The following is a 19,094-nucleotide window of genomic DNA, read 5'->3' on the forward strand; positions in this document are numbered from 1 at the left end:
ATCTGAGAATAAGGAACACATGTTCTTCCCTAAGGAAGCTCAAAAATGATGACCCATGGAGCTGTTGGTACTGCCCCTGGAAGAAGTAGAGATGTGTATTTCACAGAATAGAAGACACATATCATTCTTTTCTATGTGATTCGGGTGAAAAGAAGGCAAGAAAACAGGCTGAATTTAATCATGCAGATGTATTGATAAGAGTCTCGCTCTGTAGCCTAGGCTGTTAGCAGTCTCATTGTACATCCCAAGTTAGCCTTGGGATTTCAATACTCCTGTTTCAATCTGAATGCTACATCATACCATCTTTAGTTAGCTAGAAAACAATGAACCTTTTCAACAAAATGTATAAAATAGTGACAGATACAAACTTTCTATGTTTGGTATTGACATCAGAAACCTAAAAGTATTCAATGGAGTTTTTCAATTCAGATACATATTTTCATATATCAGAACTGGATATTAGATTTGGGAACTTATTTAGCAGTTGAATGCTTGGATTTCAAATCCTGACAATCTAAATTTATCCTTTCTCTTTCTACATAATTTATTTAAGTTTGACTCATAATAAAATTTAAAGTTAAAGAGAAACTATAATTAAAGGACTCAATAATAAACATTACATATAAAATAAGAGATTAGCAACCCTATGTGATGTCATAATTTATTTTTGAAGAAGTTTCTCATAACTAATAGATTGAATCAAGAGGATAAGTATGGTACATTATTTTGTTTTATCTGAAAGAATCAGTCTTTGAAATTCATGATAATTTCCATATATAATATCCATATATATAGATTTTGATAACTCTAGTGCCCATTTTCACAACTGTCTGAGATGAGTAGAGATTTAATATCACAAAGATTGCCATATGGCTTTACTTTGTATACATAGTAGGCTATCCCAGCATCCTACTTCCAAACCCATACTATAATTTTTATGGTTTATATACCAGTAAAGTGCCCTCCTGACTTCAGGAAAAGTTTATTCTATGTGAGAAGAGAAATATATATATATATATATATATATATATATATATATATATATATAATTACTTTTTAGGTAGCAGATGGAGTATAAAAATATACTTATAAAGGAATTCTAGGGAGAGAAGAAAGGCTATCCCCAGGCTGCTTAGACGGTATTCCATCTTCAGCCACTCTTCTAGGCCCTGCTTAGGTTGCCTCTCTTTTGTCTTGCTACTCAGACTGCATTTGCTGAGATAAGGATTCTTCCCTGCAGCAAGAGCTTAGGTAGAGATGTTTTAAGCCTTTGGACACAGGAAAGCTGAAGGAATAATAATGCATGCTGCAAGTACTGCAGCCTGGCACTGTAGCTCATTTCACACCCCAAAAGGCTTAAGCAATGAATGGAGCCAGGTGGGATTAAGCTGAAAAGGCTTTTGGAGAATGAAGGTCTTTCTTTGCGGATTGGAGGGTAAGAAGGGATTGATTTGGCAGGACAGAGTTCAGGACTTTATAGACAGGGGAACGGTGGATGGAAGAGAGTCCGCGACAAAGTATCCTACTCTGACAATCTCAACAGTGGGCAGTTATGTAACATTATATCTGAACAGGACATACTTCAACTGCAAATTTCATTCATTTACCTAGAAAAACTTTTCAAGAGAATGAATTTTAGGTTTTCTTGCCTCAGTTCTTTAAAGTTTTGCATAGGGGCGAAGAAAGGTCAATAGAAAAGTTATCTTGGTGTAGTCAATTCCTCCTTTGTGCAAGATACCATGGTCACAACAAGAGAGAAATCAATGGGTCAGTCTTATCACTGCTCTCTGTTATCTTACAGAAGTAATAGTGTTTGGATGAAAACAAACTGCTGGTGCTTCAATGTGGCTGAGCGGAAGCTTGTCAATGAGGCAGGGTCTCCACATACACTGTACTTTGTACAGCATGGCTCTCCTTTAACTTTTGCTTGAGTGTTCTTGGCTTAAATTTATTCATTTACTTATATATTTAGTGTGTGTGTGCATGCATGTGTGTGCACCCCGGCAATCAGGTCTGTCTTGTTATAGTTCTTGAGTTACTTCTCGTTGGCCTTCCTTACCTATGTCCCTTCACCAGCCCTATAAGGCAATAAATTGATCAGAGATGAATGTTAGGGTGCTGTCAAAGTTCTGCAGCTAGTTTACTGCTCAGTTATTTTTAATTCATGCATTCTTGATTTTAAAGCAGAAGAAAATGGGCATAATTTGTATGTCATGTAGAGACAAGCTGCTAGTAAAGTGCATCATTTACTAAAATTATTTAAATAGTCATTTTAATAGAGTAGAAATTATTTTTCTAACAACTTCTGTCGAGCTTCTTTTACTCTGCCACACCTAAGTAAGTGATACGGTTTGGTGACTGGAGAGCTAAAGAGGCTTGCCATCAAATCCAAGAACGTCCATCCCAAGGAACTGCGTGGTAAAAAGGGAGAACTAACTTCTCTCTCTCTGGTTCTTTGTCTCTGTCTCTCTCTGTGTGTTTGTGTGTGTGTTCACAGTTGTAACGAGTTAAAGCTTTTACTACACGGTTGAAAATTATCAGGACACTTACAGAAATTACATATGGGAACCAGATTACTGTCTATCAACATATTAAGCCAGTATAAAATGCCAATTTTAATTTCAGGTGTATAGTAGCTCATGCCAAATTGTGGGTAAATTAAATGTGTGTTTGCATGGGATCTTTCATTTTACTTTTGAGATTATAAGTACAACATTTATCCCTTCCCTTTCCTCCAGTTAATTATGGCAATGGTATTTGAATGACAAAATACATCCTTACTTCAGTTTGTGCAAACACCTTGAAATAGAAGAACACAGATATAAGTCTATTTCGTGTCTAGATTTGAGAATGAGAGGATAAAACTGACTAGCCTGGTCTGTAAGGTAGCAATATATCGTACAGGACTCTTAGGAGAGTTAACAACCCCTCCAAAAACTCTAATTAGGAAACAAACCACTAGGTCTATTTCCCACTAATATTTTCTAAATACCAGTAATTAATTTTAATAATTTGTCCAGGCCAATCCCATGTGCACAAATAGGGCTGTAACCATGGGTTTCCTTCTTAAGAAACACACAATTGAAAACTCGCTGTTTACTTCAGCATAACTTTCATCTCACTGTAAAATCAAACAAAACAAAATACTGTTGATCAACGACATAAAAATGTTAGAGTACTTTTTTATGCATTTTATAAATGGAAAGGAATTAAAATGCTTAATATAACAGAGTAAAGGCTGATGAAATCTTCCTTATGTGATTTTCTCAAATCTGTGGGGAATTGCTGTTCCTACCCAATCTGCATAAATAACCTTGAGGGACTACAGTGCAGGCTCAAAAATTTGTATCCTAAATTATTTCCCACTGTACCAAACACACCATTTAAACTTACTAAGTTTTTTTTTTCCATTTCTGTTTGCCAGTCTAGACAACCCTCATTAATGCTGTGATGTCCTTTCAGTTATTAATGCACTGTGGAGACTAATAAGCATGAATAGGAACAAAGATTAGCATCTTTGTACAAATTACCTGAATCATTTCAGAAGAAAGACAGTACCTGGCCTTTCTCAAAAATGCTGTATCTAAGGCAATGTACTGCATCACTTATTTTCTATATTGAAGGAGCCTATCTTTTGATTTCTGTGTCTTGCAGCAAGAAATGTGATCCATAGGAAATGAGGTCAGTGGACCAGATATCAAAGTCTGGCTGAAGATGTGTTAACATGTAAGTAAATATGACTCAGTATTGCAGAATTTATTTTTATTCCTTGTGGGTATTTTTTTTAATGAGACGAAGTCCCTATTCTTTTTAAAATTTATTTATTTATTTATTTATTTATTTATTTATTTATTTATTTATTATTACAGTTTATTCATTTTGTATCCCAGCTGTAGCCCTCCTTCCTTGTTCCCTCCCAATCACTTCCTCCCTCTTCTCCTCCCATGCCCCTCCCTCAGTCCACTGATAGGGGAGGTCTTTCTCCCTTTCCATCTGACCCTACCCATGGAGATAACCCAGATTCCTTGCTCAGATGTAGCCTATGGCAGTTCAGCTTCCAACTGGGTTTCTAGTAAAGGGAGCAGGGGCTGTCTCTGACATGAACTCAGTGGCTGGCTTTTTGATCACCTCCCCCTGGGAGGATGTAGCTGTACTAGGCTACAGGGCAAGATGATACAGCCAGGTCTCCTGATGAGACCTGATTTCCTTGTTTTTAATTTCTGGGTTGTATTCCATTGTGTAAATGTGTGACAATTTCTGTATCCATCCCTCTGCTGAGAGACATCTAGGTTGTATCCAGATTCTGGCTATTACGAATGAAGCTTCTGCGAACATAGTTGAGCAACTGTCCTTATTGTATGGTTGAGCATATATGCATATAAGGATATGTGCTTAGGAATAGTGTAGCGGTGTCTCCAGGTAGCGCTATTCCTAATTTTCTGAGAAAGCACCAGATCAATTTCCAAAGTGGTCAAGTTTACATTGGCACCTGCAGTGCAGGAGGGTTCCCTTTTCTCCACAACGTTTCTAGCATGTGTCGTCACTTGCATTTTGGAGTTAAACACCAACAAACTAAGTAATCCAATTTAAAAAAAAAATTGGGATAAAGATCTAAATAGAGAATTCTCAATAGAGGAATATCGAATGGCAGAAAAACACTTAAAGAAATGCACAAGCTCCTTAGTCATCAGAGAATTGTAAATCAAAACGACCTTGATATTTCACCTTACACCCATCAGAATGGCTAAGATCAAAAACTCAAGTAGACAATCCTTTTAATGCACATCCATACTTAATTTACAAGTATATTATTTAGCATTTCTGAAACTATGTTGGTTAGTATGCTATGTAGAATGTAATTCCTACCAAACTATATGGATATCCTCTGATCTTCACATATGCCCTTATATACATATCACACATGTGTACCCTTATATACATATCACACACACACACACACACACACACACATACACACACACATACTACAATGCATATTAATAATACAAAATAAAAGAGCATGGTATACTCACTTACCCTAGTCCCAGAAGATGACAAACTTCATTTGAAATTTGTGTGGTCCAGTTCTCAGAACAGGCAATGTGCCAAATGCTATGGATGTTAAACTGTACTAACCCGTTGCTGCTCATTGTGCCATTGAGAAAACGCACTAAAAATGCAGAGAAAAGGGTTACGGTTACAAGAAGCCAGGGAATGGAGGCCACATGGGAATATTGGTCAAAAAGAAAAAAAATTCATTTCAGCAGGAGGAATAAAGGTTCCTGAGACCAAGTACACAGTATAGTCATGTTGACTATGTATTTTTAAATTGCTAAAATAAATAAATAAATAAATAAATAAATAAATAAATAAATTTCAACCTGCCTCATTACAAAAATGTATTAAGCATTTGAGGTACTGTTTAGGTTGATTAGCTAAGTTTACTTTTTCAACATTGTATGCCAAAATTAAATGCCACTTTGCATCCCATAAATAGTCATAGCTATAATTTAAAACTTTCAACAGAATTTTTAAAAATAGCAATAAGCACATAGAGGTTTATGAAAGATACTAGGTAATACACAGGGTCATTTTGATTGAGTTCATGGTGGCCTTAATTAAAATGTGCTTATTCTTTTTTATTATTATAATTTATTACAATTTATTCACTTTGTTTCCCGGCTGTGGTCTCCTTCCAATCCCACGCTCCCTCCCTCTGCTCCTCTCATGCCCCTCCCCTAGGCCACTGATAGAGGAGGTCCTCCTCCCTTTCTATCTGATCCTAGCCTATCAGGTCTCATGAGGACTGGCTGCATTGTCTTCCTCTGTGGCCTGGCAAGGCTGAACCCCCACTCAGAGCTTAGTAATTGGTTGCAGATTTTTTCTGAAGAGTATCTTGGAAGATATAATTTGAAAAATTCAAATTTAGTTGATAGCATTTTGTCTTTATCTATGACTATAAGTTGAAAAAAACAGAAACATAGAAGTTATTTTCCAGCAAATGAACAAAATAAACTCGCATATATTGTTATTTAAGTTATTAAAATTTATTTATGAAAAGCAATTCCTATATACTTATTCACTAAAAATGGAAAAAACAAATTCAGGAGATAATGTAGTTATTTCGTTTACTCATGTTGCCTTTTCAGAAACATTGTATTTTTATTTGCCATATTTGCTATTTTATTTTCTTCATATTCCCACTATCATACAAACATTCTGTGAGGAATATTGCGGTCTTTATGCCAAAAAAGGGATTGGATCTAAGCTGGGTTTTAAGTAAAGAAATTTTCAGCGCTGGGATGTGACCTGCAAACGCCATGTTGTTATTGGTTTTACTTTATTCTCTCATTAAACGATTTGGGCATTGAATTAAACAGACTGAGATTAAAAGAATACCCTTAGCTTTTATGAAGCATCTGATTTGTGACAGATCTGAGTTCCTCAAAACTCAGTTTCTTCAGAACTAAATCTAGTCAGTTTTTAATGTGGGACTCTTACCACACTTATTATAGTGCAATACATATAATATGTGTAATCCTTTTTTTTTTTTTAGACATCAAAGCAATGTACAATAAAATAAAATTACTCATTCAGTCATTGCAACCTGAAATGGAGGCTTGGCTTGAAATCACTCAAAGTAGAAGAAGTAGAAGATGCTTAAGAACTAAAAATATAAAGTACCAGCTCCAGAGTAGTCAGTTGTAATATGCATTCAGGTGCTCCTCCCTAAGGCAATAAAGGAAATAGAGCAGAGAGTGGCAGTTACTAAAGTGCCTGGTTTGGTATGTTTCTCACTGAGTCCTTCTTGTCCTAGACTTACAGCTATATTGCACATGACCAAGTTTAACAAGCAATGCACATGAGCTAGAGGCTTACATGTTCGTTTTACTACAAATCAAAAATGGTCTCAAAGCTCAGCTTAGGAGGGAGACTCGCATTCCTCAACACTTGCAATAAAACCGTATGTATTCTTTCTTTCACACTTGGAGAATCCAAAAAGAAAAACAAAGTTAAAACCACAGGAGTATTTCCATGAAAATATAACGTACCACAACGTGCCTCATCTGAGCCATCACTGCAGTGTGGGTGGCTATCACAGAGATTCGCCTTGGGAATGCAGGTCCCCTCTGTGCACTGAAATTCGCCATCCTGGCAGGGCTCTGTTTATTTAGCAGAACAAAGAAATCACAAGTTGAAGGTTCCTGTATACCCATGCCACTCACTTATGCCCCTTTAAACACCAGACTTTTGCTTTAGCCTATGGTGGAAGAACTTTCAAATTTGAAATTCCAAGGATTTTTAAAAAAACACCTTGCAATCTCTTTTGTAAAAGTGCTTTCGGGAAAAGTTCCAAGAGGTAGCTGAGATTGTCCTTAAAATAAGCTGACCTGAGGAATCTCAGACATACTTCCTTCAGAGAGAGATGCATTGAAGGAAGAGCTTTATGCTGGGATGGTAGACAAGCTCTGTTCAGACCACCATTAATACAGATCCTCTGGGAATGCACAGTAGACACTTAGCACCCCATGCTCTTTAGTACACGCATAATCCCAAAGCAGAAGCAAAACCTTTCATAACAGGAAGCAGGAATAGCTCTATTTTGAAAACAACTAGCAAACATAAACCAGAATCAGAATTGCACCATTATATTAAACTTTATTTCACTAAGTCACAACTTAAATTAAAAAGATACCAGAAACCGAAGAGCTACAAAATGAAAAATTTTGTTTTAAAAGTTACAAAAATTAGCTTTTTACTTGTTAGATATATGTGTGTGTATGTGTATGTTCAGGTATGTGTTTGCACACATATGCGCACACATACAATTATATAGTGTCACTAATCTGAAATACATACATAGGTAGGTATTGACCTTGTGACATAGGTAATTAAAAACATAGATAATAACGTATTCCTGTAGTTCCGCTATAAACAATTGTTCTGTGTTTGATGGTCTGCTGGTATTTGAGTGGGGTGGAGTTAAACTTTTATTGATGTTTTTAAAAAAATATTTATTTATTATTTATATACCACACAAGAAGAGGGCACCAGCTCTCAGTATAGATGATTGTGAGCCACCATATGGTTGCTAGGATTGCACTCAGGACCATTGGGAAGAATAGCCAGTGTTCTTAACCTCTGAGCCATCTCCTTAGCCCCTATTAATTTTTTTAAATACATGTATGAAATTGTCAAATTTTATACATCTACAAAGCACCAACATTTCTATTTTTTATCCATAATTTTCCTCTTTCCAAATCTTTTTTTTTCCTCATAGAAATGTCTTTTTGGACATAAAACAGTCAGAATGTTGATGGTACTCCCATGCTATTTTTGCCACTATTGTACCAGCTTTTATGTCTTGCCAGACCAGTCAGTAATGTAGTTCCCAGGGTTTATTTATAATGAACAAAAGTAGTAGTCTGTGAGAGGAATCATTTCTACTAGAAATCTAGGCTTTAGACCGAAATCCGAGAAGTGTTAAGTATTGACACAGTTTTAAAGGAGAGTTTTATAAATTAGTTCTTTGAGGGTTTCATACAACATGCTTGATTATATTCACTGACCTTCTAACTTTGATATACCCCCTTCCCTTCCTACCCAACTTTGTGTCATTTTAATCACTCCAGACAGATTTCTGCACATAAGTTAATCTTTCTGAGTTTCAGTTTCTTGTATGTTAAGTGGGAATTAGTTCAACTTATCATGAGAAAATGAAAGAAAGAAAAAAAGAAAGAAAGAAAGAAAGAAAGAAAGAAAGAAAGAAAGAAAGAAAGAAAGAAAGAAAGAAAGAAAGAAAGAAAGAAAGAAAAATACACTTGGAATACCAGTGTGTACACACCAACCGTTCAATACGTGATATTAACAGCAAAAAATAGGAACATTATTAAATTTCCTGTTTAGAAAATTGGTGACAGAATCTGTCAAAAGAGGCTGCAACTAACTTAAGATCTGCCCTTTATACCTTAAAGGGAATATTATTTGTTAGCAGGCAGAAGTATTGCAGAGTCATAACTGGTCAACGTGCTGATACTATGATTGTAAGTGCTCAGCCTTAAATACCCCTGATGTCTCAGGAACATTACAGAAGAGGAAGCATAAAAATGTCAAGAGATGTGGGATACTATGAAGTCCCTTGAAATGCAATCTTCTTGAACGTTAGAGCTTTAGCACTCGCAAGTTTATAGCACCTGTGAACAACTGCACAAGATCTGCTCAAGAACCAGCAAGCCAACAATCTAAGATAGATGGAGGAGTCTCTCATGACCCATTATCCTTACCTGGAGGTTGTTTGGAAATGTGGTCCCTAGAAAGTTACCCATGATCCATTAAGTGGGCCCACACGCATGTATGTATGGGTAGTATTAATTGGACTGAGAAAAATAAAACCCAATGGATAACTGTAGTTGCTGCAAAGACAGAGAAACTGAGTTTGATCGCAGGGATCCACTTGGTGGAAAAAGAGAATTAACTTCCATAAATGATTCTCTGATTTTGGCATTAGTGCCATGCTACAGATTTCCATACACATACTCACCAAGCAAATGGAAAGAAATATAAATAAAAATGTAGAGAATATGCTGTTGGGTATGGGAGCTGAGCTAGGAAAATTGGATAGATATGATAGACACACAATATATACACATATGTGAGTCTCAGAAATTAAATTGTTTAAAAATAGAAACTTTAGAAGTATCTAATATCTCTCTTTCTCTTTTTTCCCTCTGTGGGTATGTTTTACCATTGAGCTCTGAAGCATCTCTCTATTAAGTTAATATTCTTGTTCCACTCTACTTCCACCACTTTTCTCTTCAAATAACAAGATAAACAGGAAAATATGTCTAATCACTTTTTCTTGGTTACAGAAAATAGTAATTGGAGCTATTTGTCTATTTTAAGCTTTGAAACATTCTATGTTTTAACCAAAATCTAATTTACTTTAATACAGATATTTTTAGAAAGTTATGGCTGGCTGTTTCTGCAAATTTTTATATCAGGAGAAAAGTAGGCTATATATCTCAAAACATAATATTATTAGGGAGGTTCTAGTGAATGTAATTATCAATTTGTTCTACAAACACATATTTTTAAACAGATTACTGAGATGACAAATGGCCTCACATGATTAAATTTTTTGTACAAAGAAGCATAAGTATCTTATTGGAAAGATTTCTCTTTCTTCTGGATGTTATCATTCCTTAACTTTCCTTTAGAATACACAGAATCTTCAAAATAGGTGCACACACACAAATATACATTCTATAACAGTATGTATTTTAGCATATATTAATTTTTGTAAGGTAAAATTTTAGACTGATAGTCAAATATTTTGATACACTCTATAATGTCAGTCATTACTAGTTACTGTTAAATTATTAATTATATTTTCCACATTTATTAAATCATTATGTTAAATGAGTTTACAATGACAATACTTATTTATGGATACATTTATTGAAATTTTGCTTTTACTATTATAGTCAAACCATATTCAATTGGAAAGATAAATTTTAGTTGAAATTAATATAAATAGCTTAAATTTTATTCAGTGAAAGCACATGCTCTGTTCTTGCCTGAAAATTATAATATTTTGTTTTTCTGTAGTCAAAGCTGTTAGGATTATACCTGTAAGTCCTGAAAAGGTTCCTAGTTTAGAAGGTGGAATAGACTGGATTAGAAATTACTGGAGAAAAATGGTATATTGTTGCTAAGTGACTAGGAATTATAAAATTTGAGAAGAGGTATAAATAAGCTACTTAAAACTTTCCATATATCTACAAACTTGATTTTGAGTTTTTGAAACATATATTTCAGGTCATTAGGAAGCCTTCAATACAACAATTTACTCTCACTGGAGTCTGAAATCTTATTTCTGATAGTTTTATGCCCATGGTGAAAGTGGAAAAAAGTAATATTACTCAGAATTGAATTTCTCCATCTTCTCTTTATGAAGTCTCTATAGCCCTGCTTCATTTAGTCACCATATGCTTGGTTTCTTAAAAGGAAGTAAATTGGTTTCTAAGGCACACACCACCCAGTCTGGGGAGGGCTTTAGGGCCGTGAGTACAACCAGCTGCCACTTGTGAGTTGTCGGCAATGCTCTACTGAGTTGCACATGAAGACTCTGAGAATCATAAACAAGCAATGGGCACACATTCCTGAGAGACTTACCATAATAAATATCTACCGTGAATCCTTAAGGTCAACATGAGTGGAGATAATTAAGAGAGGATGAGTAATATAAAATATGCCTCATAATTATATTTCAATGAAATGCTGTCAAGTATTCCTAAAACATCTCAGAAGACAAGGAAGATTCATAAATAGTGGAAATAATGTATCACATAATTTTTTTCACTTTTTTCTTTTCTGAAATGATTGCCAAACCAGAACATCAATCTAAGGAAGTATGTACATACAATCTGTTTTTCAGGCTTCTGCTAAAAAAAAAAAAAAAAAAGGAAGAAAGAAAAAACAGGAAGAAAAGCTAGATGAAAAAGACTGTGCTGAGCAAGCTGGGACACTCAGCTCTACACCACAGAGCCCATCTTCTAATTCTAGGAGAAATAGCAGTCCATAAGTAAGTCGATTTGTCATGCACTGATGTTCTGCAAGAGAGTCCTCTATCTTCACTGAGAAACAGTGTTCTCAAAAAAACAAGATGCTTAAGACCAAAATCTGGTTCCAGGGCAAAACAAGTGGAAAGAACCCCTTCACATATAACTGGATCTTTTTATCGTATCAATTGCATTAAATAAAATGGACCTCATAGACGTCCTACAGAACTTTTTTCCCTAACACAAAAGAGTATATGTTGGGAGTTGGCCTGGTGCTATGTATTCTAATGTTAATTACTCCCCCCCCCCCCCGCCCCTGCCAAGATCTTGTCCCTGCTCAGAAGAGCACATTCTCACTTAGACCTGTCCTTGTTGTGTAAATCTGTCCTTATTGTGTGAACCTGCCTGCCTCATTATATCTGATTGGTTGATTAACAGCCTATACCTGGGCAGGGAAGAATGGGATAGGCACGGTTTCCAGGCTTGGAAAGAACAGAAGAAAGACCACAGTCAGACAGACTGGAAGAGATGAAGAAGGAGGAAGCCACGGTGGGTTAGCATGGAGAAGAAACCAAGAGTAATTGTGAAAAACCACGAAGATGAAGAATATAAGCAAGTATATTGAGATTATGGCTAGAAGATAGCTCAGATGAGGGTGGTTAAGGAGTACGTCATTGGTTGGAGCCTGGGAGGTGGATGTTGAGGTTACTGAATGAGCACAGGTGAAATATCTGCCCAGCCCAAGGTAAATAAGGCAGTTATAAAATCTAACAGGTGTCTGTCTTATTGTTTGTGATAGAGGATTAAATTACACCACCATGATAATCTTAGGCTAATAATAAACATTATATAGACCAACACCATTTTTTTTTAAACAACAGCAAATATACCTTCTTCTCAGCACCTCAAAGAACCTTCTAAAATTGACCATACAAAGCAAACCTCAACACATACAAAAAGATGGATATAATCCCTTGTATCATATCAGACCACCCTGGTCTAAAACTAGACCTCAACAATAACAGAAATAGCATAAAGCCTACACACACATGGAAACTGAACAACTCTAATCAATGATAGCTGGGTCAGGAAAGAAATTAAAGATTTCCTAGGATTCAATGAAAATGAAGATGCAACTTATCAAAACTTAGGGAACAGAATGAAAGCAGTACTAAGAGGAAAGTTTATAGCACTAAGTGCCTTCAGAAAGAATTTTGAGACATCTCATACAAGTAAGTTAATGGAACACCTAAAATCCCTAGGAAAAATTAAAAAAGAAGCAGACATACTCAACAAAAGTAGACAGTTGGAAATAATCAAACTCAGGACTGAAATCAATAAATTAGAAGCAAAGAAAACAATTCAAAGAATCAACATCACCAAGAACTAGTTCTTTGAGAAAATCAACAGGATAGACAAACCCTTAGCCAAACTAAGTAAAAGACAGAGAGACACTACAAAACAAAATCAGAAATGAAAAGGGGGATATAATGACAGACATTGAGGAAATCCAAAGAATTATTAGGTCCTACTTGAAAGGCCTATATGCCACAATATTTGATAATCTAAATGAAATGGACAGTTTTCTTGATATATTCATTTACCAAAGTTGAATCAATATCAGTTAAATAAATTAAATAATCCTATATCCCCCAAGGAAATAGAAGCTGTCATCAAAAGTCTCCCAATCCAAAAAAAAAAAAAAAAAGTCCAGGGCAAGATGGTTTCAGTGCAGAATTCTACCAGACCTTCAAAGAAGAGCTAATTTTAATACTCTTCAAGCTAGTTTACAAAATATACACAGGAACATTTCCAAACTCATTATATGAGGCCAAGTCACCTTGATTCCTAAACAGCACAAAGACCCAACAAAGAAAGAGCATCTCAGACCAATCTCTCTTATGAACATTGATGTAAAAATACTCATTAAAATACTTGGAAACCGAATCCAAGAACACATAAAAGATATCATCTGCCATGACCAAGTAGTCTTCATCTCAGGCATGCAAGGGTGGTTTAATACATGGAAATCCATAAATGTAATCCACCGCATTAACAAACTGAAGGAGAAAAACCATATGATCATCTCCTTAGATGCTGAAAAATCATTTGATAAAATCTAACATCCATTGATGCTTAAAGTCTTAGAGATGTCAGGGATTCACATAGCAAAGCATAGTAAAGGCAATAATATAGCAAGCCTTTAGTCAACATCAAACTAAACAGAGAGAAACTTATATCAATCCCACTGAAATCAAGGACAAATCAAAGCTACCCACTCTCTCAGTATCTCTTTAACATAGTACTGACAGTCCTAGTTAGAGCAATAAGACAATCAGGAGATAAAGGAGATACAAATTGTAAAGGAAGAAGTCAAAGTTTCATTATTTGCAGATGATATGATAAGTACAGATATTGACCCCCAAAATTCTATCAGAAACTCATATACCCTTTAAACATTTTCAGCAAAGTAGCTGGATACAAAATTAACTCCATTCCATTAAATGATACAATTTTTGTAACTTTCTCAAATCGAATTTTTGTGACATTTTTGAAAATATTTGATACACTATTTTTCAAGAGTAACAATCATATAAAAGCAAAAAACTGATAATTTTGTTGGAAGAGATGTGTTTGTTCTTGATATTCATAGTCCATACTGTTTCAGTTTCTTTCATCTCTTGCAATTGATTTTAAAGTAGAACTGTAAAAGCCTATTGCTTTTATAAACTTTGTTTGGAAGTACTTTCAGTTCTAGTCATTAAAGGATACTCCGCAATTATTTCAATTGCTTAGATTTGTAACAAATCCTCTCTGCTACTCAGTGTATAGATTAGAAAAAAACTAAATTACTTCAGTTGGTTTAATTATTTCCATTTTTTAAAAGCATATAATTATATCAAAAATATTTTTATGACAAAACTCTTGAAACTATGTTGAGATGTCTGTATGTCTGGGAGGGCAAGTACCTTTGTGTGTTGGCTATTGTTTTGTGCCATCGTATGACACTCCTCACATGTGAACATGTAACTATCCTGCATGAAGCACACATGGAACATTGTCCACCTGAGCATGGAGACAATTACTCAAGAATCAAGAAATACTCAATATTAGCAGCTGTGTGTTTTTTTCATTGTGCAGTAGTATTGTGTATGGTATTTTAAAGCTAAAATACCATGATTTTTAAGTTTTCATCATTAAAACTGATTTCATACTCAATGTCACTGAAGGTACATATTTTGTTTGTAAATATGAATCTTAAGACTCAAAATGTTAAGTAGAAAAGTCTGTAATATTGATACTCTGTTGGAGTATGGTCTGGTGCTTTGTATTTAATTGCTGGCCCCCTGGTATTTGTACTGTTTATGAGCAAACTGTCATGTACCCCAAGTATTGCTGTTTAACCTTGCCTAAGATTCCTGACTGGCTGATTAAAAGGTCTAAACCTGAGCAGGGCAAAATGGGGTAGGTGTGGCCAAAGTTCATGGGCTTTGGGAGAGGAGAATCACTTGAAGGAGACAGAAGGGAGACAGGAGGAAGGAGGAAACCTCCATGGATTAGGATAAAAGAGAACCACATGGGTCGGGAAAAATTGCTCCTGGTGTGGATGGAGGAAACAATCCAGATGAAGAACATCAGCAAGTATTAAGGATTATGGATGGGAGGTAGCCCAATCAAGAATAGTTGGGACGGAAGGCATGGACTGGAAGATATGAGAGAGCATAGGTGGAGTGTCAGCCCAGGCTAAGGTAAATAAGGCAACTGTAAAATCTAGCAGGGGTCTGCATCTTACTGATTGTGAGAGCAGGTTATAAAATGCTGCATAATAATTATAGGGCTAATCATATACATATGTAGCATGATACCATTAATTTATCACTGCCAATACTTGAAAATTAATTTTTAATTCACAAAACACTATAGATGTCAGGATCTTCATTTTATCAGTCCTAGAAAATATATTATTTTCCCCACATGATTCTCTTTCTTGATTTTGATGTAGTTCATTCTGTTTATAGATTTTATTTTGTGTCTTGTCTTGCATGCCATTCAGTGACTCTCATTCTTTACCATGTGTTTATTAGTTTTCATTCCCAATACACTTTCCTGCTAAAACTTTAATGCTAATATTAATAATGTGTGTATGAGTGTGTGTGTGTGCATGTATGTGTTTGTGTGTGTGTGTGTGTGTGTGTGCAACAAGTTCTCTTATTGGCCCAGAGCTCAGCTGAACAGGTTAGCCTGGCTGCACAGGGAGCCCCAGGGATCTATGTTTCTGCTCCTTAGCACTAGAGTTGGAAGTGTGCTTCACCACCCAGTTTTTCACATTGGCACTTCGGATGCAACTCAGGTCTTCATGATTATAAAACAAGCACTTTATGAACTAAAAGAATTCCCAAGCCACATTTTAAGCCACCAGCAAAGGCACCAGTCACATTGGAAAGAAAAATCTGAGTTTGGGAGAATTTCACTGAAAACTGTTCCGAGAAAGATGAATACACATTTTTCAAAAGTCTTGAGGAGAGAGTGAGTTATGATGTCATTTATAAAGCAGGTGACATGCAAGCACTAATCTACTAGAAACAAACAATTTTGTTATAATTAAAATCCAAATCTTAATTCTAGGTAAAAAGTAATAATGAAAACATTTTTATCTTTCTGCTACTCAGTGTTCTATAGGACCTAAATAAATTTCTTCGAAACAGTAAGTACATATTTAGTTTTTAACCTAGCAATACATATCCTAAGTATATTTTACCTTAATAACATAAACACTAGCAAATAACATATTCTTACCTGCATTCATCACATGGACACACAAAACATTTCATTAAAAAAATAACAAACCAAATCAAATGTGAATTAAATTATAAAGAGAAATAATAGATTTTTCCGAAGTGGAAAAAAAAAAGCCAAAGGAGCAGACAAACTATTGGCAGATACACACTGTTATCATATTTTAATCAGTAATAACAAAATTAACAAGGAGCAGGGCTACTGATTAAATTTAAAATGTCATTTCCTAAATTATATTGATTAATATTCCCAAAGCAATGACTCTATTTTCTCGAATTAAATTTTGATTACACACATACATACATACACACACACACACACACATATGTATATATTGCATTGACACCAATGCACACTTATTTTTATTAAGTTATTTTATACATTTCATTATTTGCTATTCAACAAATTTATTTTCTTCTTCTACATGAACTCTAGTCTCATTTTCAGCATTAGTTATATTTTATGTTCAATTCTGATTTCTTAGAAAACTTAGTATTTTCCCCAACCCCACATCTCCACTCCCTTTCCATCTGTCAGAAAAAAAATCTCAGGCAGTCCAGGCTGGTCTGGAACTCAGCGTGCTGCATAAGTTATAGATGAATTTCTTTCTTTTTTTTTTTTCTTTTAAATTTTTTTTTATTATTATCATTTATAACAATTTATTCAATTTGTATTTCAGCTGTGGCCCCCTCCCTTGCCTCCTTCCAATCCCACCCTGCTCCTCCTATTCCCTTCCCCTAGTCAACTGATAGAGGAGGTTCTCCTGCCCGTCTATTTGACCCTAGCCTATTAGGTATCATCAGGGCTGGCTGCATTGTCTTCTGCGGCCTGGCAAGGCTGCACCTCCCAGGGGGCAGTGGTCAGAGAGCCGGTCACTGAGTTCATGGCAGAGACAGTCCATGCTCCCTTTCCTAGGGAACCCACGTGGAGCCTTAGTCTGGTCCTTGTGTCATCTCTTCCATTCTTTTTCCTTCTTTTTGCTTATTTTGTCCTATTCCTATGTGTAAGTTTTTGTTTCATCTTATTATAGTTTATTTTATTATTATCCCTTGAAAGCCCAGAAGTAAAGAAATGGGGGAATGGAAACATTTTCATTCCTCTAAAGAAACAGTTTCATTTGCCTCACATAATAATGGGAGTCAGCACTGACATAGAGCGTCCTCTTTCTCTTTTACCCTTCAGTCGCAGATGTTGGAAAGTGTGATTGCTAACTAGTAATTCTTCTTTTGAAGGTTCTGAAAATTTTAGAGGATGGAGCTCAGTTGAAGGAAGTAGTGAACTGGTGAATCTTGTTTTAGGAGTATTAAGACTATTCTCCTGCCCCACCCCGCCCAGTTTCTCGTCTCTCCGCCACAAATTAAGTAGTGTCTGCCACAGGCTTGTCCTGATACCATGTTCTGCTTGCCGATGACCCTATAATGAAAGGGCCAAGGACTGTGGTCTGATGGTGTGAAATCTCTGAAACCTGGAAATGAAACAAATCCTTCCTCTTTTAAATTGACTTTCTCAGTGATCTGATCACAGTGTTGAATAGCTGATTCATGTTGACAAATAGCTTTACTCTGCAGTTGAAAAGTCATTCCTTGGGTTTATTTAATCTAGATATTTTAAAGCTTTTCTTTAAAAATATGTGTATATTCATTTGAGAACAAATGTCGGTAAATAATGCCTAGGCAAGCCAGTCAACAGCCCTTCTCCATACCTCTGCATCAGATCCTGCCTCCAGCTTCTTTCCCTATTTTCCCCTGTGTGATGAACTATAAACTGTAAGCTGAAATAAACCATAATACTCTAAAACACCAAAAAAAAACTTATGAAAGAAGACAAAAGAAATTCTGATCCTCCTATTTCAACCTGGAATTATAGTCATGTGAGAGCATTATGTTTAATTATATAGCTCATATATATATAACACATATAAATTATATGCATATGTATAATTTACAAAATATATACACAAATAAAATATATTATAAATATAAATTAACACAAACAAAAATGTGTGCCTATCATTTATCTTATTAGTGGTTTATTTTGTTTCATTCATATCACTCTTAGATAGTTAAAAGTAGCTGCTTCTAAACCAGAACTGGAGATTAACTGATGGGGTTAGCAGCCAACCCTTTCTAAGTAGCGTTCATCAATATTGTGGCTTATTATCAGGGCTGAAAATGATCACAAAGCTAAAAGCAGGCCACTTCCTGAGGCAGGGTCAGAGTTTTGGGCTAGCTGAGCAGGAGAGAAACAGACGCACACATAATTTTACCACACAGCAGGATTTAGCCTTTGTTAACAATCCAAAAGAAAGCAACTGTGCAAAATTCCTCCTCTCTAGGAATTTATATATATGTGTGAAAAATTTGAATCAGGAAAGGTACACAGAGTTGTGGGGCAGCACAAGAAAGGGCAGAGCCTGCATAGACGAGCAAGTAACAAAGTATTCCAAAATATTAAAACATAATGGATATGAGAGTAAATACATGCTTTGTGTATTTCTATCTAGACCTCTGTCTGCCTCTGTCTCTGCTGTCTCTGTTTTGTCTTTTAATCTGTTTTTGTCTCACTCTTACTCCCACTCTTCCATATGTGTGTGTCAAAATGGCTTGTTTTTGTTTTTTTTGTTTTTTGTTTTGTTTTGTTTTGTTTTCCCTGATGCTTAAGTTTGGGACATAATAAAGAACACAAGAAGAAACTTGTAATGCCAGCAGCATTCATTATTAAACTCCTCCATTGCAG

At 35.4% G+C, this 19,094-nt stretch overlaps 1 protein-coding gene across 5 annotated transcripts in view; it reads right to left on the reverse strand.

Moving 5' to 3' along the window:
- Tmprss15 (transmembrane serine protease 15) overlaps window positions 1–19,094 on the reverse strand; it is a 130,808-nt gene that overhangs the window by 31,297 nt on the left and 80,417 nt on the right. For all 5 annotated transcript variants that reach the window (XM_060370672.1, XM_060370671.1, XM_060370670.1 and 2 more), the window contains 2 exons: window positions 7,053–7,163; window positions 5,038–5,170 (listed from right to left, as the gene is read on the reverse strand). In XM_060370672.1, coding sequence (XP_060226655.1) covers window positions 5,038–5,170; window positions 7,053–7,163 — 244 coding nt within the window. The remainder of the gene's footprint in view (window positions 1–5,037; window positions 5,171–7,052; window positions 7,164–19,094) is intronic.

Source organism: Meriones unguiculatus, chromosome 17, assembly GCF_030254825.1.
Source record: "Meriones unguiculatus strain TT.TT164.6M chromosome 17, Bangor_MerUng_6.1, whole genome shotgun sequence".
In the NCBI taxonomy this organism is placed as follows: Eukaryota; Metazoa; Chordata; class Mammalia; order Rodentia; family Muridae; genus Meriones; species Meriones unguiculatus.